The following is a 17,427-nucleotide window of genomic DNA, read 5'->3' on the forward strand; positions in this document are numbered from 1 at the left end:
GTTTCCACTGAAGGGCTAAAAAAGTGTATTAAAAATAATTGACTGCCTAAGTAAATAGCCAGTGGTATTTAAGCATTGGCATAGGTATTGGCCAAAGGGGAAAAGTCAGTTTTTTGTACTGCTAAGCTTGTAATTTATATCCTTGGAAACAAATTAAAAGCAATTATAATAATTGCACAACTTAAATAGCCAGCCGATCAATTTTTTACGTGTGCAACAAATTAAACATTATGAACATTTTCAATATACAAAAAATTAAATAAACACAAACCCCCGCAGAAGCTACGTCTTTTTTCTTTATGAGTTTTTAAATACTGAAAAAGTTTGCGACGTGCTGCAAAGTAAGGTGTGTCGTTTTAACTTGTGCAGGTCAACTTTTCGATGTGGTGTGTGTCGCCTTTTGCTAAATAAATTTAAAATACAGAGCCCTATGAAATGGGAAGAACTTCAACTTACAGGTGCCGCCGAGCGTTTGTTCCAGCATTTAAAGCGTGCTAACTGATCCCCCCTTTTCAAGAGCCGGACTCCATGATAAATTACTTTTCGAAAGTAATTCAGAGGAGGCAAAGAGGCTGTATAGCTTGGTTATGTCATTGCCATGACGCCGGTTAAATTACACACGCATTTGCCAAATAAAAATCACTCATTCGACGCGTGTGCCGAGGAGCCCACGTTGCCACGGGGCTTTTGGAACAAATTCGTAATTTGTCAGGAGAAGTCGAGACTTGACAGTTATTTAGAAGTTTACAACTGTCGCCGGCAGTAATCAGCTTTACTTCTGTCCCGATAATATGCTGTTAATGTACCTCGATGCGGAGTGGGTAATTTGGGTCCAACCCAGACTTTATTTACTTTTCAGTTTGTTCGGAACTTGGTCCTGGGTAATCAGCAGTGCGCTGTGGAATGGTATTGGGAATAAGAATGAGGAAAACAAGTTCGTTTGGCTATTATTTGTAGTTTTTGAGTTTATTTTTGCTTTTTTGCTTGTTTTCCAACTTGAAGTTTGTTATTTTGCTTTTATAATACATCTAAATTTCATATTCACTTAGTTAGTAGCTTAGTTTGCCATTTACGTGTCTGTCTCGCCCACTCGAGGCTACATTTGCTTGTCAGCTTGGCTTAATGTTAGCATCCTATTTTGTTTTGCATGGAAAATTGCACAGCAAAATGCAAAACAATGCAACGAAAAGTTCAGTTGTCAGTAGTAATAATAATAATAATAATTATAATGATAATAAATAACTCGCACACACATATACACAGACATGTCAATATACAAATACAAATACAAATTACACACAGAGTATTAGTTTTCGGGGGCTGTGGCTTATAAAAATATAACAAGTCCTTTGGAGATTTGGTTTGTTTGCGGTCTTCTCTGCTGTGTTCTCTGCTTTCTTCTTTTCAAGGAAAGTCATCTAACGAATATGTTACATACTATAAATATAACATTTATCTAGACATCTATACACACTTTATATGATACATACTGAGCTTTGGCTCTTTATCCTTGTTTTCCATTCATGGCAACATCATTATTTCCTATTTAGTTTCAGACTAGCTTGAAAAATCATAAAAAAAACCGCTCCTATTATTTCTTTTAAACAACAACTATTTCTGCTTGACAAATGTTCTTGACTTTCTGCTTGGTTTGCGGATTAAGCGACAATCATAAACCGCTAAGTTTTGCAAACTGTTGCTAACATTTTATGGTTAGTTATTTATACAAAGAACACAAAATGCTTTGTTTGCGTGTTTGGCTTTTTTATTCGGCTTATTTGCATTGCCATTGCTTTTGCTAGTTGAAATTCGGGGGAGTTCCGATTCTTTCCATGGCTTTTCCGGATTTTTCATTGTTGCGGAATATTGGGCCGCAATTGCTGGAATCAAGTTGCTGACTTCAGAAGCAGTACTCAAGCCTTGCCCTCACAGGCTACACAGTCAACTTAATTCCAGGAACTGCAACGCAATCACCCATTATCCGAAGCACTTTCACTCGTGACCTTTGCACTCGACACTAGCACTTTGTAATGGAAACGGTTGTGGAAATCGGTTTCACGCACACACTCACTCAACTCACTCACAAGTAATTTGGTTAGTCTGATATCGATGCACTATATGTTGGTTAATTTAGGCGGACTTTGGCTTTGGTTTCGACCGGATTCGCCTTGGGTCCTACATATATGGTTTTGACTATATATTCTCGCTATGTTTAGTTGATTATACGTTTTAGGGTTTACTTTAGGTATTTTGAGCATTTTCAATTCATGCGATTGTCGTTGAAATAACAATTGGGTTTTAGCTTTGCTTTAGCATCCGTGAATTTTGTGTGTTGTATCTCTATAAATTTTCTCAATTTTCTCTGATTCTAATTGCGTTGGGGTGTGGTTGATTTTTCGCGCTGGGAAAACCCCTCCTTATTGCAGGACTTCTCACGTAGTTGTCTATAATTTGCGGTCTCTTAATTGGCACAGTTTTAGTTTTAGTTTTAGCTTTAGCTCTTCGTTTTTGCGAATCCCTATGTACACGCATAGCTCAGTGAGTTGCAGTGATTGCCATTTTAAATAATTTATTTGTGGTTATTTCTTTTCGTGAGCAAAATGCTTTACGGCTTACAGATTTTCGATTGGCGTACGTACATACAAATACATATACACATCCATATATAGAAATGAGTTTACAACCTGTGCTTAATTTAGTCGTACAAAAATACTCAGTATTTACAACAAGATATAAACGACACGAAATCATAAATAAATAAGTTATCCTGTACAAAGTCCCGATCTGTGCCTCAAGGAACCCGGCAAACTCGAATTAAGATTAAATGTTTGAAAAAAGCAAAAAAAAAAAAACAGTGACGGGCAAATGAATTGGCACGCTCCACAGATTGATTAATGTCAACATTACGAGTAAATCAGCCGACGCATTTGCCGGCATATTAATTTTACAAATTAATGGAACATTCTAATTGCATTAAATTGATTCCACCCATCCGGCTGCCATCGATTGATTCGCATCTTCCCCGAGCACCATTTACACATGACTCGAGGCCGTCGAGGCGGCAGCATTGTTGTTCTTGTTCCATTTGTTGATGTACTCCATGGGTATTTCAATCTGGATCTCCTGCACATCGTCGCCTGCCATGCAATCGACTTTGGATCTGCCCTTGCCCGCATCCTTTGCATCCTTGGCCTCCTTCGATTCCCTGCTATCCTTGGCGGCAGCTGCCAATTGTCCGCCCAGGCGGGATCCGCCCGCCGCCAGCCGCTGCTGCTGCTGGGCGATGGGGGTCAGCAGCGCCTCATCCCTGTATTATAAGTTGTCCACCATCTGCGACTGGCGGCGGTGCGAGGGCGTCGTGGAGTTGAGGTAGCTCTCCGAATAGACGCTCTTCGCCCGCTGGTCGTAGCGCAGGCTGGAGCGCCGGATGTCGATGTCCAGCGGCAGGTGGCGATCCTTCCACCAGTTGCAGAACAAGCAGAGCAGCGTGTTGCGGAACGCCTCCCGGAAGTCCCGGTTGAAGTAGGCGTAGATCAGCGGGTTGAGCGTCGAATTGAAGTACCCGATCCAGAAGAGGATCGAGACGACTATGTCCGGCACTTGGCACACCTCGCAGGTCATGGAGAGGGTGTACCTGAAACAAAAACAATATATTCATTAGCTTATAGTTAAGTTACGTATATTTAAACTAAATTCAAAGGGGAACGCAATTTTAGATACTTATATTTCCTCAGCATTGCAAAAAAGGTACATACAGAATATACCGAATCCTTTGATCTTTGATTTATAAAATGTAAATCTATAAAAGTTAAGCCTCATTTTACTCAACACCTAACATTCTTTATTTGGATTTGATCACCATTTGAAATCTCTCTGCATCACTTTTTGTCTGCGTACCAACCACATAAAGATGAGATATATATACCCATAAATTCCAGATGCATGAGTGGGCCAGGGCTTTGCATAAATGAGATTACACTCTGGGTGGTGCGAAAAACAACAACCGTCGAAACAATGGCGCACGGGCCGGGCCGTATGAGTAATATTTAATTATGCATGCTTGACATTAGATAAATTATGCCTGGAACCCCATGTCAGCGGGATTGGCCTCCAACACTCAACGCTCAACCTTCGACGGTACTCACCACAGGAAGAATGGCAGCCAGCAGAGAATGAAGGTGCCCATGATGATGCCCAGCGTGCGTGCGGCCTTGTGCTCCCGCTTCATTTTGATTAAGTGCTTGTCCTTAGTGGGGGTGTGCTCCTGCTCGACCTCGTGCAGCGTCAATGTTTTCGACGACCCGGATCCGCTCAGCGCCTCGCCTGCCGGAGGAGATAAGATGGAGATTTGATAAATGTCCTGGCAGGAGATAGGCCACAGAACAGAGCTCAATGCGCTCGCACTGCATCACAGAGCAGGATGCTTATGAAACAAACCCGTGTTACTGCAGAATCAAAGCTACTTGTTAGCTATTCTATAAATAATAGGACTCCCTGTCCTGATTAATATATATTTTTTAAGTATTACTTCACTCGTCAGCTTTTTTTTTCCTTTTGTTCTACACTTCCTAAAACAACTAATTCAGCAAGCAGAAATACCCCTATCAATAGTATATTTATGCTTGCTTTCAACACTTTGATTTATTTAGCTTTGATAATAATAGTGTGTGTGTATCAAGTTTTACTTTCTAGTGGGTGGTGCGTGTGTTATATTGATCATCTTGGTGAATTGAGTATTTATATATATATTACAACATCCTGTTTCTTAGCCCCAACTTTGACCCCAAACTCACCTGAGGGCTGCATGGAGGGTCGGTGCATCAGCATGGCGTTGCCGTGGCGCATCATCAGCTGCTTCTCCTGCCGATTGGCTTCCCGGAAGATGGCCAGGTAGGTGAATATCATGATGGTGCAGGGTATCCAGAACGATATGGAGCTCGAGATGACGGCGTAGTACTTGTTCACCACGAAGGAGCACTGCTCTGGATTCTGGATGACGAACTGCTGGTGCTGCGGGGTCGTGTACCAGCCGATGAAGATGGGCAAGAACGAGAGCAGTGCCGGCGATATCCATGTGTTTAGCAGCATAATGCCGACCACGCGTTTCGTCATGCTAATCGGATACTTGAGGGGCTTAACAATCGCATAGTATCTGTGAAGTAGGCAAAACGCCAGGTTATTGGGTCCTTCATATGGCTATAGCTCTGGCAATGCCATGCAGCTTACCTATCCACAGATATGCAGCATAAATGCAAAATACTCGCCGTTGAGAAGTAGACATCGAGGCTGTTCCACAAATCGCACAGGAAGGGGCTGAAGTTCCATCTGAAAGGATCCAATAAATAGAGGCATCAGTATCGCGATGATTATCTAATAACGAGGCAATAAACTTTTGGCTGTAACTTCTAAAATCATTGTATCTGATTATTGAATGCATGAATTGGCAGTATATATTTTTGTTGACTCATTTCTGGTTTTTTGCCTCACTTAAAATGCTACGCGAAAGGCTTTCATGAACTCATCGCTTTAAGCTGATTTCCTGGTTTTTTATTAAATAAAAATTTGGTTTTTACTGTGAATTCCCTTTGTGAAAACACAGTTATTTAAAAATTCCTATAAAAATGACAAGACAGTAAAGCCCACAATCATTTTGTCAATTATTTAATAAAAATAGTTCAAAATGAACTCATTTTATTTTGGTAGAAAATCATAAAAATAATGGCAGATAAAAATGACAATCTCTTGGCTTAGAACTATATTTATTGCACTAGTTTTAATGTTTATTACAAGTTAAAACAAAAAACAATGACTGTGAGTGACTCAAAACATAGATGCAATAAAGTTGCTCTGAATTTAAACGGTATTTTACTGCCAATTCCTGAAAGTAAGCCTATAAAAAACTCAAGCTGACTAGACACACTCTCTCTCGTTTTTTGCCCTATTTTCGTTATCAGGCCGCCTGATTTATGTGTTTATCGATTTCATCTTAGTTTCGGTTGCCAGGTGACATTGCCCCTGAACTGCCACTCTGGAGGGCCAAATTAAAAGCTTAGATGCACTGTGAGACCCGCAAATAGGCCATAAGGCCTGCGGCTTGGCAAGGGGCAAGGAATGCGGAGGCGACTCTGTTGGCTGCATGAAAAACTCATTAAAACTTGCGTCGTCGCTGTTCGCCTGTCGCTTTCGCCGTCGCCCTTGGTTGCCACTCCGCTTTTTGGCCATTTTGGCGGAGGCGGATACCCGGCCTTTTTGGGCCAGGAGCCAGTGGAATTTATTATCGGGCGCCCCGTTTGGCATCAGTTTCAAAAACTTTTCGACTATCCAACGAGGCTGTTTTTGCGCGCCGTTTTTACTGCTTTGCACTACATTCCCATTTGGGGCGGGTGGCCCATCGGTTTTGACACTTAAGCCATGAAATGGCAGCTCCTCCTGCTGCAATTATGCAACTTGCAACTGTGAAGGTAAAATGGCTGAAATGAATGCCAAGTGGCGGCGAGTTGACTTTTGCCAGCCAAACCGATGCCAATTTATATGCAACTCGCGCTCGGCTAAAGTTTTTCGGCCTGCCAGCAAGTGCCACATTATGTGGGGCTCTGGCCCCCACTTCATCGACACCATTAGCAGCAGCATCATCAGCAGCATCATCAGCACCATCGTCATCTGGGAACTGGCAGTAACATTGTAAACATTTGCATTGCTCCCACGGTGGTAAAGTCGAGCTTAAAGCGCGTCCTTTAAGCCAGCCTCCATGCATAATTAACCAAGCTCAGTCAGCTGCATTTGGCATGGCCACATATCCACACATATCCACATATATCCACATTTATCCACATTTATCCACATACATCCACACTCGCACATATCGCATTACCCACATGGAACACATAGAAGGAGTCGGTCCGTCGGACGTTCGGCGTGAAGGATGTGACCATGTCACACTCTGACGGTTTTTGTCCTTTGGAATAGCTTTTCAAAGTTGTCGTTTCCCTCTCAGTGGGCACTTTTTACTTGGCTGTTTTGCTTGCGGGCATTTTAGGCTATTCTAATCATGAAATGTATTATTAGTAATTGAAATTCGGGCTCTTTGAGGAAATAAATCAGATATTTTCCTTATCTACAAATGACTTCTAATCGACAGAAAAGACTTAAATTTATATGCCAAATCATATGCCATATACGCAATAGATTTAATTTTTCACTGCGTATCTTTAGAAGCTAAGAATATTTGATTTTTCTACTGAAAGTTACTTTTAAGTAACTTTTATGTGTCTTACATATAAGTTTAAAATCTCCAACTAAAACAATTAATGCTAATTCCACCATAGAAAAATGGGTATTCTGAAATCGCATTTTTAAACAAATGCGGCCCCCTGTTTGTTCTATTTTTTTACATTTTAGTTCTTGAACACAAATGCACACACACATGGGCACAGAAAGATGACTTTCTGCATTTGCATTTCATTCGCACAGCCACCCAAAAGTGGGTGGCACACTCCTACACTCATAGACTCATACAAACGCACACAGACAGGGACATTCACAGGAGCATAAATAAACGTTGCTTTCATTTTTCAGGGATTTTTGTTTTTGGTTGTTTGTTCTGCTACTGCCACGCCCACCACCAACAACCGACCACCCGCCCACCTTGAATGGGGGCCGGACTGGCATTTCGTTTGGTCCTGCTTTGGTTGCAGCTGTAATTTTTGCAACAGTTTTGCTCGCTTTTGTTGCTCTGCTTAGGCCCTGTGTGTGTGTGTATGTCTATGTGTGTGGGGGTTTTATATTGTTGTTTTTTCTACTGCTTGTTGTTGTACTTACCGCCCAGTTACTTGCACACTAAAGTTAAATGTCATGGCCATAATAGCGACCATTATATCAGCCATGGCTAAGGAAACTACAAAGTAATTCGTTATAACTCTGCAAAGAGAAGAAGAGAGAGGGGTTGGAGAACGAGATGTTAGCAATCACAGGACAATATCCAACAATACATATAACACATGAAGCGGGAGGGGTCCTTCGTGCACCCCGTGGGGGCTAATCAGGATATATCATATGAGTGAATGCGTGATGAGGATGGTGAGTGGTGAGTCGTGAATGGGGATTGGGGAATGGGGTGATGTTGGACGGTGGGGGACCACTCTTTTGTATGAGTTGACAGTTTGGACCCCACTGCATTCTGCTGCCAGCGGGGGTATAATTGAAAAGCCAGTCAAGAATCGAGAACGATGTCGAACGATTTCGACCCCAAGGGGGCTAAGCCAATACCCCAACACAAATCTGATACACGAGTACACGGGAAAGTGTGGGCGGAGCAAAGTGCCGAGGTCAACCTCACTTCTCCTGGCAACCCAATACCACTTCATAGCTATTTTGTTATTTAAATTGAATTCCAAGCCGAGTGCCAATTAGAATTTTGCACCAGTTGCTGGCCGAGAACTTTCTAATCGGATGAGTGCAGCTGCCTCATTGAACTCCAGGTGGCCGCCTTTCATTTACCATTTTCCCTAAGCCAAATGGGAAAAGTTTGAAATCAAAATTGAGCATTTACTGCGCTCGAAAACTTTTGCTCGATTAGGGTAATATGCTGACCGAATAATTTCATTCTTGTTAAATAACTGTGTAAAAAATAAATATTTGTTTTAAATCTCTGAATTTAAAGTTTATACAAAGTTTATGTGTGGTTCTCGGAACATAAAAAACATGAAAATATATTATTTTATACTCACTTATTACCCATTAAGCAGGTTGTTGCCTTTAAGTTACATTAATCTAATTTTCTGGGGCTATTGTACTTAGTTTCAAGTTGGCAGTAGTAATCTGTTTCGCTGCCGGCTACTACTTAAATAACTTTCAACGTCTTAGACGTTAATTGCAACAAATCGACGCCATTCTGAGAATGTTACGCCATTACTCAGTGGCTCCTTCCTCACCCCCACCCACCGATGTGAACTGCAGATAATTTGCCTGCCATTTAAATTTAAGAAAAATAGCAAAGGGAAAAGTTGCCGAGCATCCTTCTAAAGAAAGGCGCTGTGTTAATGAGCCTTGGTTTTCCTCCCCCCATTTTCCCCCCACTCTGCGCTGTAATGGCAAATTAAAGCACACATATATAGCCGAAGTATCCAGATATATCTGCTCATACACTCGCCATCTAGAGCACTTTTCGCTGCGGCTCATCGCCGCCAAAATAACTTGGGCGGAGGGCGGAGGGGGAGGAGAGCGCAATTTTATTGTTTGGCATAGAACATTTTAAATTTATGCTGTCATAAAAACCATAAGCTTCCTTAATTGCCAAAGTTGTAGCCGCGCTCGCTGTGTGTTGTTTTTGTACTTGTACTTGTACTGTGCCCACCCACCGCCCCGCTTTTCCAGATTTTCCAGCAATTCCCGCACTCCTCGCACCACCCACCGCCCAACACTCTCGTGTTGAGCATGCATTTTGTTTTTGTTCCATTTCTCTTTGAGCTACAAGCTCGCAGTGTTTAATTGTCATTTCTTTTCTAGCTGGGTGTGTGCGCCTTTTTTGTGCTTGTAAACTTTTCCACATTTTTATTTCCCTGTTTCACGCTACGTATGCGTAATATTTGCCGCTCAGAACAATAGAATCTTGCTGCGAGCTGACCACGCTGAAAATGTTTTCGCATTTCGGTTTTGTGTGTATTAATTACCTCGTGATGGTCACATTTTACCCAATGGTTTTTTTTAAACATCTTTAAAGTCTTAAATAATTGAAAAGGAAAAAGATAAACAAAGCATATGAAATCCTTACAATCTTAAATTCGTACGAAATTATTAATTGCTCTCTACTAACCATTGAAATTTAATTCTTCTTGGTTTTATAGTGTATTTATGCAAAATGATTGAATGCAGCTATTTTAAAAAGCGTTCATAGAAAGTTTTTTATAAAACAAGTTAATCCTTTGACCGGAGGGCCTCAAAACTTTCTTTTTCCTAAGTTTATTATCAGAGCAAGGAAATTATCTTGATGATCATCCATCGACATCATCATAGGATGAACCTGGCTCTGCAGCTTTAAAATCCAGCAACACGCAAGTCACTTAAAAAATAAAACGCTTCTCATTAGCAGCAAGGGCAAAAAGAGGAATTAAGCGGGGTTCAACCTTAATTATGCCTCGTCCCACTCCCTTTCTTTCATTATAATTTTTTCCTGCCTCGTTTTTCTGTGCCGCCTAGCAAAGTTTGTTTGTTTCGCCTTTTGGCTTCATTGCCCTTCGCCAACTTGGGCTAAGAGCATTTAAAGTTTTTCCACTGATGGGTAGAAATATTCTGCGTCTAAGGCTGAGCAGCGAAAAAATCGAGGAAAAATAACCAAGCGTTTGCCAGGCAGAAAAGAACTTTTGATTGCGTCGGCTTTATGAAGCGCTAAATTGATTTGCCCGCCAGTTATTAAAGCATAACTACAAATATTAACGAACCCCAGCCAGCTGATGTCCCATCATTTATCACTACAAAAGTTTTCCTTTATTTTCTTGTTCGTATAAGGTCGTTTTCTTCGAAGGGCACCGCCTCTAAAACACTGCCCATCATTAGCAAAATGAGGTCGCACCGAGAAATTGACAAGTTTTGCATAGAAACGGATATGAAATTTTGGTTAAGAAAATATCATGAATTCTTAGTCAATAAACCTAGATATTGGTCAACCTAAATAGGGTAATTAATTCCAAAACTAAAACCAAATATTTGAATTGAGTATATAAGTATTTACGGCCAGTTGAGTTTCCATTTAAATTTGGCATTTATATTCGACCTTAAGGTTGATGGAGAATGAATTTCGTCAAATTAAATCATTACCCAAGCGTCCAATTAAGAATCTCTTAATATGCAAATTGGATTCATGAATAAAGTCATGAAAGTTAATTTGTCATTAAAATAATGCATCTCTCTGTTCTTTTGTTGTGGCCGCCTCCTTTCGCTAAATGGTGGGAGTAAATACTGCAGTCTCATGCCGAAACGAAGCGAAACGACAGGATAGAACAAAGCTGAGATGCTCAATTATGAGGCGAGTAAATAAAGGACCAGGAGTCTGCATGGGATCCCAACCCGAAGGACGAGCAATGAACGAGGCGAGAGCAAGGAGAGCACGTTTTTAGGGGGCAAAATGGAAAGGATACAAATGGACGTGCATGAATTTTATGCAAAGTTGACGAAAATCGCACATAGAAAGCCAAGCGCTTTGTAATTCTTTTTTCTCTCGTAACTTCTGCCAAATTGGCAATCAAGTTTTATGCAAATTACGAAAGAATTACACGGAGTGCGCGTACTTCTAATTGCTTTTTCACAGCTAATTAGCAAGAGGACCAGCTGAAATATCACGTATACGCACCTTAATTTTCTAACACGCATCACAGAAATAATAACAAGCAGATTGCCGCAGATGGCCGCAATGATGATGAGCAGCATGACAAAGGCCTTGAACACCCAAACGATGTTGTCCAGCCAATCCTCGTCGGGATTGTGTTGATGATGATGATGGTCACTTAATCCAGCGCCGCTTTCGTTGAAGTTCAGACCCGTGCCGCCAAACGGCTGTGTGGCATTCAGTTCGTGCGTGGCAGGTGTGGCAGTGCCCAGCGGCAGTGCTATTCCGGCGGTGGAAGAGTTGGATGAGCTGGATGAGCCGGTGGCAGCCAGGGCATTCGTTGTGTGCAGCATGGCCGCCGTGGTCAGTGCGGCCGCCGTGACCCGCGCCAATGTTGTCAGACTTTGGCCATAACTAATTGGCTGGCTAACTACACCGCCGGATGGCTGCTCCGCCTGATGGCTGCTGCCGCCATTGCTGCAGCAGCACTTGGGTCTTTTTCGTATCCTGGCGGCACTGGTTCGATTTCGATGCCTTTGCCGCGGTGGCTCCGGGCCAAGTCCGTCGCACAACAACATGAGTCTCGTTGTCTGGTTTTAATTTTACTATAATTTATAATATATCTTTGGCTTGTAGCTCTCTCTCTTTCTTTTATGATAACACTGTGTCGGGTAGATCCGTATTTTGTTATCGCACTTTTAGGTTGAAACACCCACTGGAGGAAGCGCCATTGGGAATTCACGACACGCGTGGCGCCGGCGACGTTGAAACCAAAACTGAAACGGCCACCGCAACGGAAATTGATTCGCGAAAGTGGCCCGTGGACCGTGGAGCGTAAACCGTGTGGCCACGACAACGTTGCCGCTCCTCCGCTTCAGAATCCGCCTTAGTTTCAGCCGCTGCCACTGCCGCTGCCAACGTCAACGGCCGACGACCAACGACCAACGACCAACCGCTGTCCTTGCCAGCCAACGCCGCCCACGCGAGCTCTTGATGGCCTCGCTTTTCCGTTGATTTTCCGCAGCTTTTCCGCCTGCTCCGCCGCTGATGGAGAGGCTACCTCGGCTGGACGACAATTTTTTCGGCTATTTACTGTTGTGCGGCTTCTATTTTCTATTTTACTTTTTGATATATTTTTTGTTGGTAAATTCGCTTGTGCTGCTTCTGCTCGCTGATTGGGTTTTTTTTTCGTTTAATTTTTTATATATATTTTTTTGGTAGCCTAGCCTCCAAGCGGCTGCCTCTTAATTCTGTTCATATTCTTTGCCACCGCGGCTGCTGCGGTTGCCGCTGCCTTGTTTTGCCGCCGAAAAATATTCGTTGATTTCTTTTGAATTTATTTTTAACATTTCTCGGGCTTCGAATTATATTTAGTTTGTTTCGGCCAAGTGGTCGGTTTTTTAGTTCTGCTGCTGTTAATTCAGATATTCATATATTCAGATATTGTTATTCGATGTTATGGCCTCCTGGAACTGTGCCATAAATGTTCGATCGGGAAAGAAAGGGAAAGAAAAAAACAAGGAAAAGAACACATTATTAAAAGCTTGGAAAAACATGGGCTCGCTCTTCTTTTTGTTGCCCCGATTATAATCACTTTTGTGCATTATCTAGTTGTTGCCGCTGGCATTTGTATCGATTTGAGTCAATATTTGTTTATTTACTGACGCAGAAGTTGAGTTGTTGATGTTGTGCGTGTTTTGCCCACATTTATGCGAATGGAACAGGGTGTGTCTTTTTATCGTTCTATAAATCACGGTTTATGTTTTAACAGACTCGGCTATGTTGTAATCATTTATCATTTTATCATTTGTTATTAAATTAGTATTCTTTTATTGAAAAACGATTTTATAAACTTCAGAATATAAAATCATTCTCAGTTAAGGCAATTAAACATCATCATTCTCTCTAACCTTAAATGTAGAATGCACAACGATCAAATTGCAATCAAAAGCGAAAATAACATTTTTTTGTTAAACTATGAATTTATTTTACCAGTTAAATTAAATTAGAACCCTTTGACCCTTTTTTGATTCATTTTCCATGAAACTTTATATTCTTAAACTTCAATATGAACCTCTTTTATTTCTTTTCAATAAAAACTTTGCCATCTTAAACTTGAATATGAACCTATCGAAGACAATTGCTACACCCTGTATAAAAGCAATGATTTATATGACAACAGCTGGGCGAAAGAATGTCATTCGCTTCGAATGCCTTTCAGAATACAGCCGCCATATCGGAATCTATATCGCGATGTGTATATTCCGCCCTGGTTGGCATCTTCATCCCAATGCCCGCCAATACTAAGTGGTGGTAAAATGGTAGATTGGTAAAATGTCCTATGCCATTTTTTGCCCCCTGGCACTCATTTAGAATATGGCTTTGGCTATGTGTGCTAGACTATGTATTTATTCATATCGTTTTATATTTGTATTTTTATTCATTTTTCCCGAATTTATTTCCTGATGATGATGTTTTATTTTCATGTTCGCACACGCTTTCAACGCTCGCATCTTGGCCGACTGTTTGATGTTAAGGCTCGCAGCTGTGGTTGTTGCCAAAATGGTACGTACAACAAATTGGCCACGAGCTTTAAATTATACGTTGGTCACTCGCGTAGGGGTTTTATTTTTTCGTGTTATTTATTGCACATTTCCTACGCGTTGACTTGCGTTTTGGTTTTAGATTTTCGGTTTTGGTTTTTGGCTTTGAATTTCCCATTTAGGCTGTTAATTAGGGAAATGAAAGTGTCCACACGCGCTGAAGTTGCCGCAGTGAGTCAGGCCATATGGCGCAAAGGGTTGTTGATTTTCCTGCCACGCCCTGGCGCTTTTCCAAGTTGAGCAACTGCAAAGAAGAGATGGAAAATGTGAGTGAAAAGTGAATGCTTTGTACGTAAATTATTATTTAAGCATACATAAATATCGGCGAACAACAAAATCAAACATTCGAAAGCATTTGGCTTGCCGTGCACACACATACATATTTATTTTATAAATAAAATACAGCAATTTCTTTTTATGAATGTCCAGCTCATCAAAGGCGTGGCTTCTTGTTGTTGCTGTTTAGATTTGTGCTCTCTCTTTATAATATTTTAATATTATATATAATTTTGCACTGAGTGGCGGCGGCAATCTGGCTTAAAGACGCGTGGGCGTATAATTAATTTTGTGGCAAAACGAATTTCCTTCAGTTTTATGTATAAATAGATTAAAAGTTGATTTAATTAATGGGTTCTCCAAATACCGATAGGGGAGAGTAAAGCAAAAGGGTTGGGACTCGAAAATCAGACATATGTATCGAGGGGCATATGTATATATGTATGCTATATATGTAGGTATCTGCATATTCCCCCAGCGAATGTGTCAGCAAACACGGAATCGCTGGGAAGGTTAACGGATGAGTGACAAGCGATGACAGTGTCCCGGCAACGGAAGCACGAGCTATGGAGCTCCTAAATGCGCCGGACGCAGCTGTCTTGTATCTGTAGTTGTATACAGTATGTATCTCTATCTGTATCTGTATCTGCTTCTCTGTATCTGCATCTATGGCACATCTTTGCGACGTTTCCATCGTGCAGTTAACGACTGACACATCGGCAGGAACATTAGCGGCAGCCAAATGCCAATGTTAATGTCATGAAAATCATTTTTTAAATTTAATTTGAAAATCTTGCGTACGTACTCTTCAAGTGTATACATTCTAGATATTCTAGATATATAATTGCGGCTATTCTAGACGACGCTGTACTTGCTCTTGGCATTGGACGGCCTCGGATGTTTTAGTTTCTGGGTTGTGTAAAACAAATTGTTGCCAAATTTTGTGGCAAATAGAGTGTGCAAGTTCTGGTGCAAGGTGGTGAAATGTCAATATTATCAGTACTCGAAAATTCCATTCAAAAATATTCCAGCCTGAGCCCAGCTAATTAAGCTTAACTCACCTTGCAGCACTTTGTGCTGCCCCACATGTGGAAATAAAGTTTCGCGCATGCTCTATCTTGTTTAAAGTTTTAATTAATTAACTTGCATTTATTTTTATTTAATAAACAAAACTTTTCTCTTTTACTTACACGCACTCACGAAATTCCCTTTTCTCCGTTTTTCTCTTGGCGAGTGCGTCGCCTTTTATTTGCTCTTGGCAATTTGCCACTCGCCCACATTTGCACCTGCCCCATCTGCCCCACCTACCCCACCTTCAACTCACAAATACACCTGTGCTGCACAGAATGTCTTTCGTATTTTGTGTTGAGAAAATGTGAAGACTCCATATTTCCATCTGCCATAGAAATTCAAAAAGACAGATTTAATTTGGCCAACTTTAATTAGGGGTCGGTCGCCATCAGATTGTTGTTTCGAAATGCAAAGAATTTGTGACGGACCAATTATGAAAATATTTTCATTAAATACCATTTAAAAGATTTTCCGCAAATATAGTAATACAAATATTTAATTAAATAAAGGGCAAGTAAATTGAACTTTACTCTCCTTATTTGCTTTTGTTAAATCAACATTTCTTTCTGGTCAATAGGTTGGCAATAATTTGATTTGTTGGTTACTTCAAAACCACCAGACAGAGTGAATATACATATTATTTAAAAATGAAATATGCAGCCACAATATATTTAACCACCTCAGTTAATTAGTTAAATAGATATACCAAACATTAGTATAATAATTAGCATACACAAACAACATATGATAGGCAATGGAATGAAGTTGTCACTACATACAACATATGTATAATTAGTCACTTTAGTACTTTTTAACATTTTGAATTTATCTCAAATAAATGAAAACTTTAGGAATGCGGGCACTCGACCCTCAAAACTTTTTGACTCAAAAATAAAATCGGTTTACAATATGGCTCTAAAAGGCTTTAATTAATTCCGCACAATTCTAAAACATTTACGTTCATTGAAAGCGATGGGGGAATTGATAATTGAAAATAAAATCCATTTTATTTAATTGCCTGCGTCACTTGACTAGAGTTACGTACACATATATGTACATAGATAAAGAGAAACAAGTTGATGTTTGTGCTTTTTCATTGGCTCAGCGAAAACAATATTAATTTCATTAAAAGTTTTTTATATGGCATCTGGGGTTTGCCCCTTTTATGTTAATTTTTGTTCGGTGAATTCATTTGTGTTGACAAGGTACTTGTCTGACAAAATAAACCATCAACTGTCGCAGTTGAAAAGAACAGAAAGCCAAGAGAAATCAAAATTGAAGTGGATTGTCCGCCGTCGCATTTAATGCAAATAAATCGTGCTGCGATTAAAGGCGATTTTCGTGATGGATTTATCATAATGAACATTATAATCAGCGCAACAACATCATCATTCCATGAATGCAGTGACTCTGGATCGGTTAATGGAATCCCGTCCAATTTTCTCACGAAGCCTGCAAATAAATCACATAAATAAAGCCCCAAGTCACCCGGCTTCCATGTCCCATTTCATATCGTGTGCACTGGCAATACTTTTACATATTTAATTTACGTTTTCTTTGCTGCAAATCTGCCACACAGACGACACACTCACGCACACACACAGTGGGGAGGGGCGGAAAAACGCTTTTCAATTTCCAGTTCCATAGATAAATATGCCAGGCTGCCAACTGTAAGCGATTTAGAATGGAGGGGACCGAGGACGCCCAAGGCGTTTGCGATTTTATTGGCCCTAAAGTAGGCAGCCATGAAATAGAAGTAGTCCAGATCTGGGGCTCTTTGGGCCCAAAGCGTTGAGCGCTGAGCGAAACCCGAGCGGCCATTTAAAAGCCATTGTAGCTACATCCACAAAGTCCACACAATGAAAAACGAAACTTGGCTAAATAGACGGCAAAAAATGCGCGCCGATTGATGCCCTATTGTGGTGGTGCCTTCAATGGGGAGAATGGAGATGGCCATGTGGACTGGGGGTCCTGGGCGAATCTGAAGGATAAGCCACACAAAACAAATGTCAAAGTCAACACCCAAACCAAAGCAAACACAAATAGCATCCCTTCTACTTCTTTGCCCACCCTGCCTCCAATTTTCCCCCTCACACTTAAGAAGCTGCAGCTTCGATACAATATACCCATGGAAAAAGGGGAAAAATGGGGGGCGGT

At 40.9% G+C, this 17,427-nt stretch overlaps 1 protein-coding gene across 1 annotated transcript in view; it reads right to left on the reverse strand.

The window, feature by feature from the left end:
• Positions 1–939: 939 nt before the first annotated feature.
• The window catches only part of LOC6536845 (octopamine receptor beta-2R), a 46,039-nt gene continuing 29,551 nt past the window's right edge, over positions 940–17,427 (reverse strand). The window contains exons 2-7 of the mRNA XM_039376417.1: positions 11,345–14,167; positions 7,819–7,917; positions 5,227–5,325; positions 4,794–5,152; positions 4,146–4,323; positions 940–3,634 (exon numbers count right to left, since the gene is read on the reverse strand). Of these exons, the coding sequence (XP_039232351.1) occupies positions 3,313–3,634; positions 4,146–4,323; positions 4,794–5,152; positions 5,227–5,325; positions 7,819–7,917; positions 11,345–11,898 (1,611 nt within the window). The 5' untranslated portion in view covers positions 11,899–14,167 and the 3' untranslated portion in view covers positions 940–3,312. The remainder of the gene's footprint in view (positions 3,635–4,145; positions 4,324–4,793; positions 5,153–5,226; positions 5,326–7,818; positions 7,918–11,344; positions 14,168–17,427) is intronic.

The sequence above is a fragment of the Drosophila yakuba genome, chromosome 3R (assembly GCF_016746365.2).
Source record: "Drosophila yakuba strain Tai18E2 chromosome 3R, Prin_Dyak_Tai18E2_2.1, whole genome shotgun sequence".
In the NCBI taxonomy this organism is placed as follows: domain Eukaryota; kingdom Metazoa; phylum Arthropoda; class Insecta; order Diptera; family Drosophilidae; genus Drosophila; species Drosophila yakuba.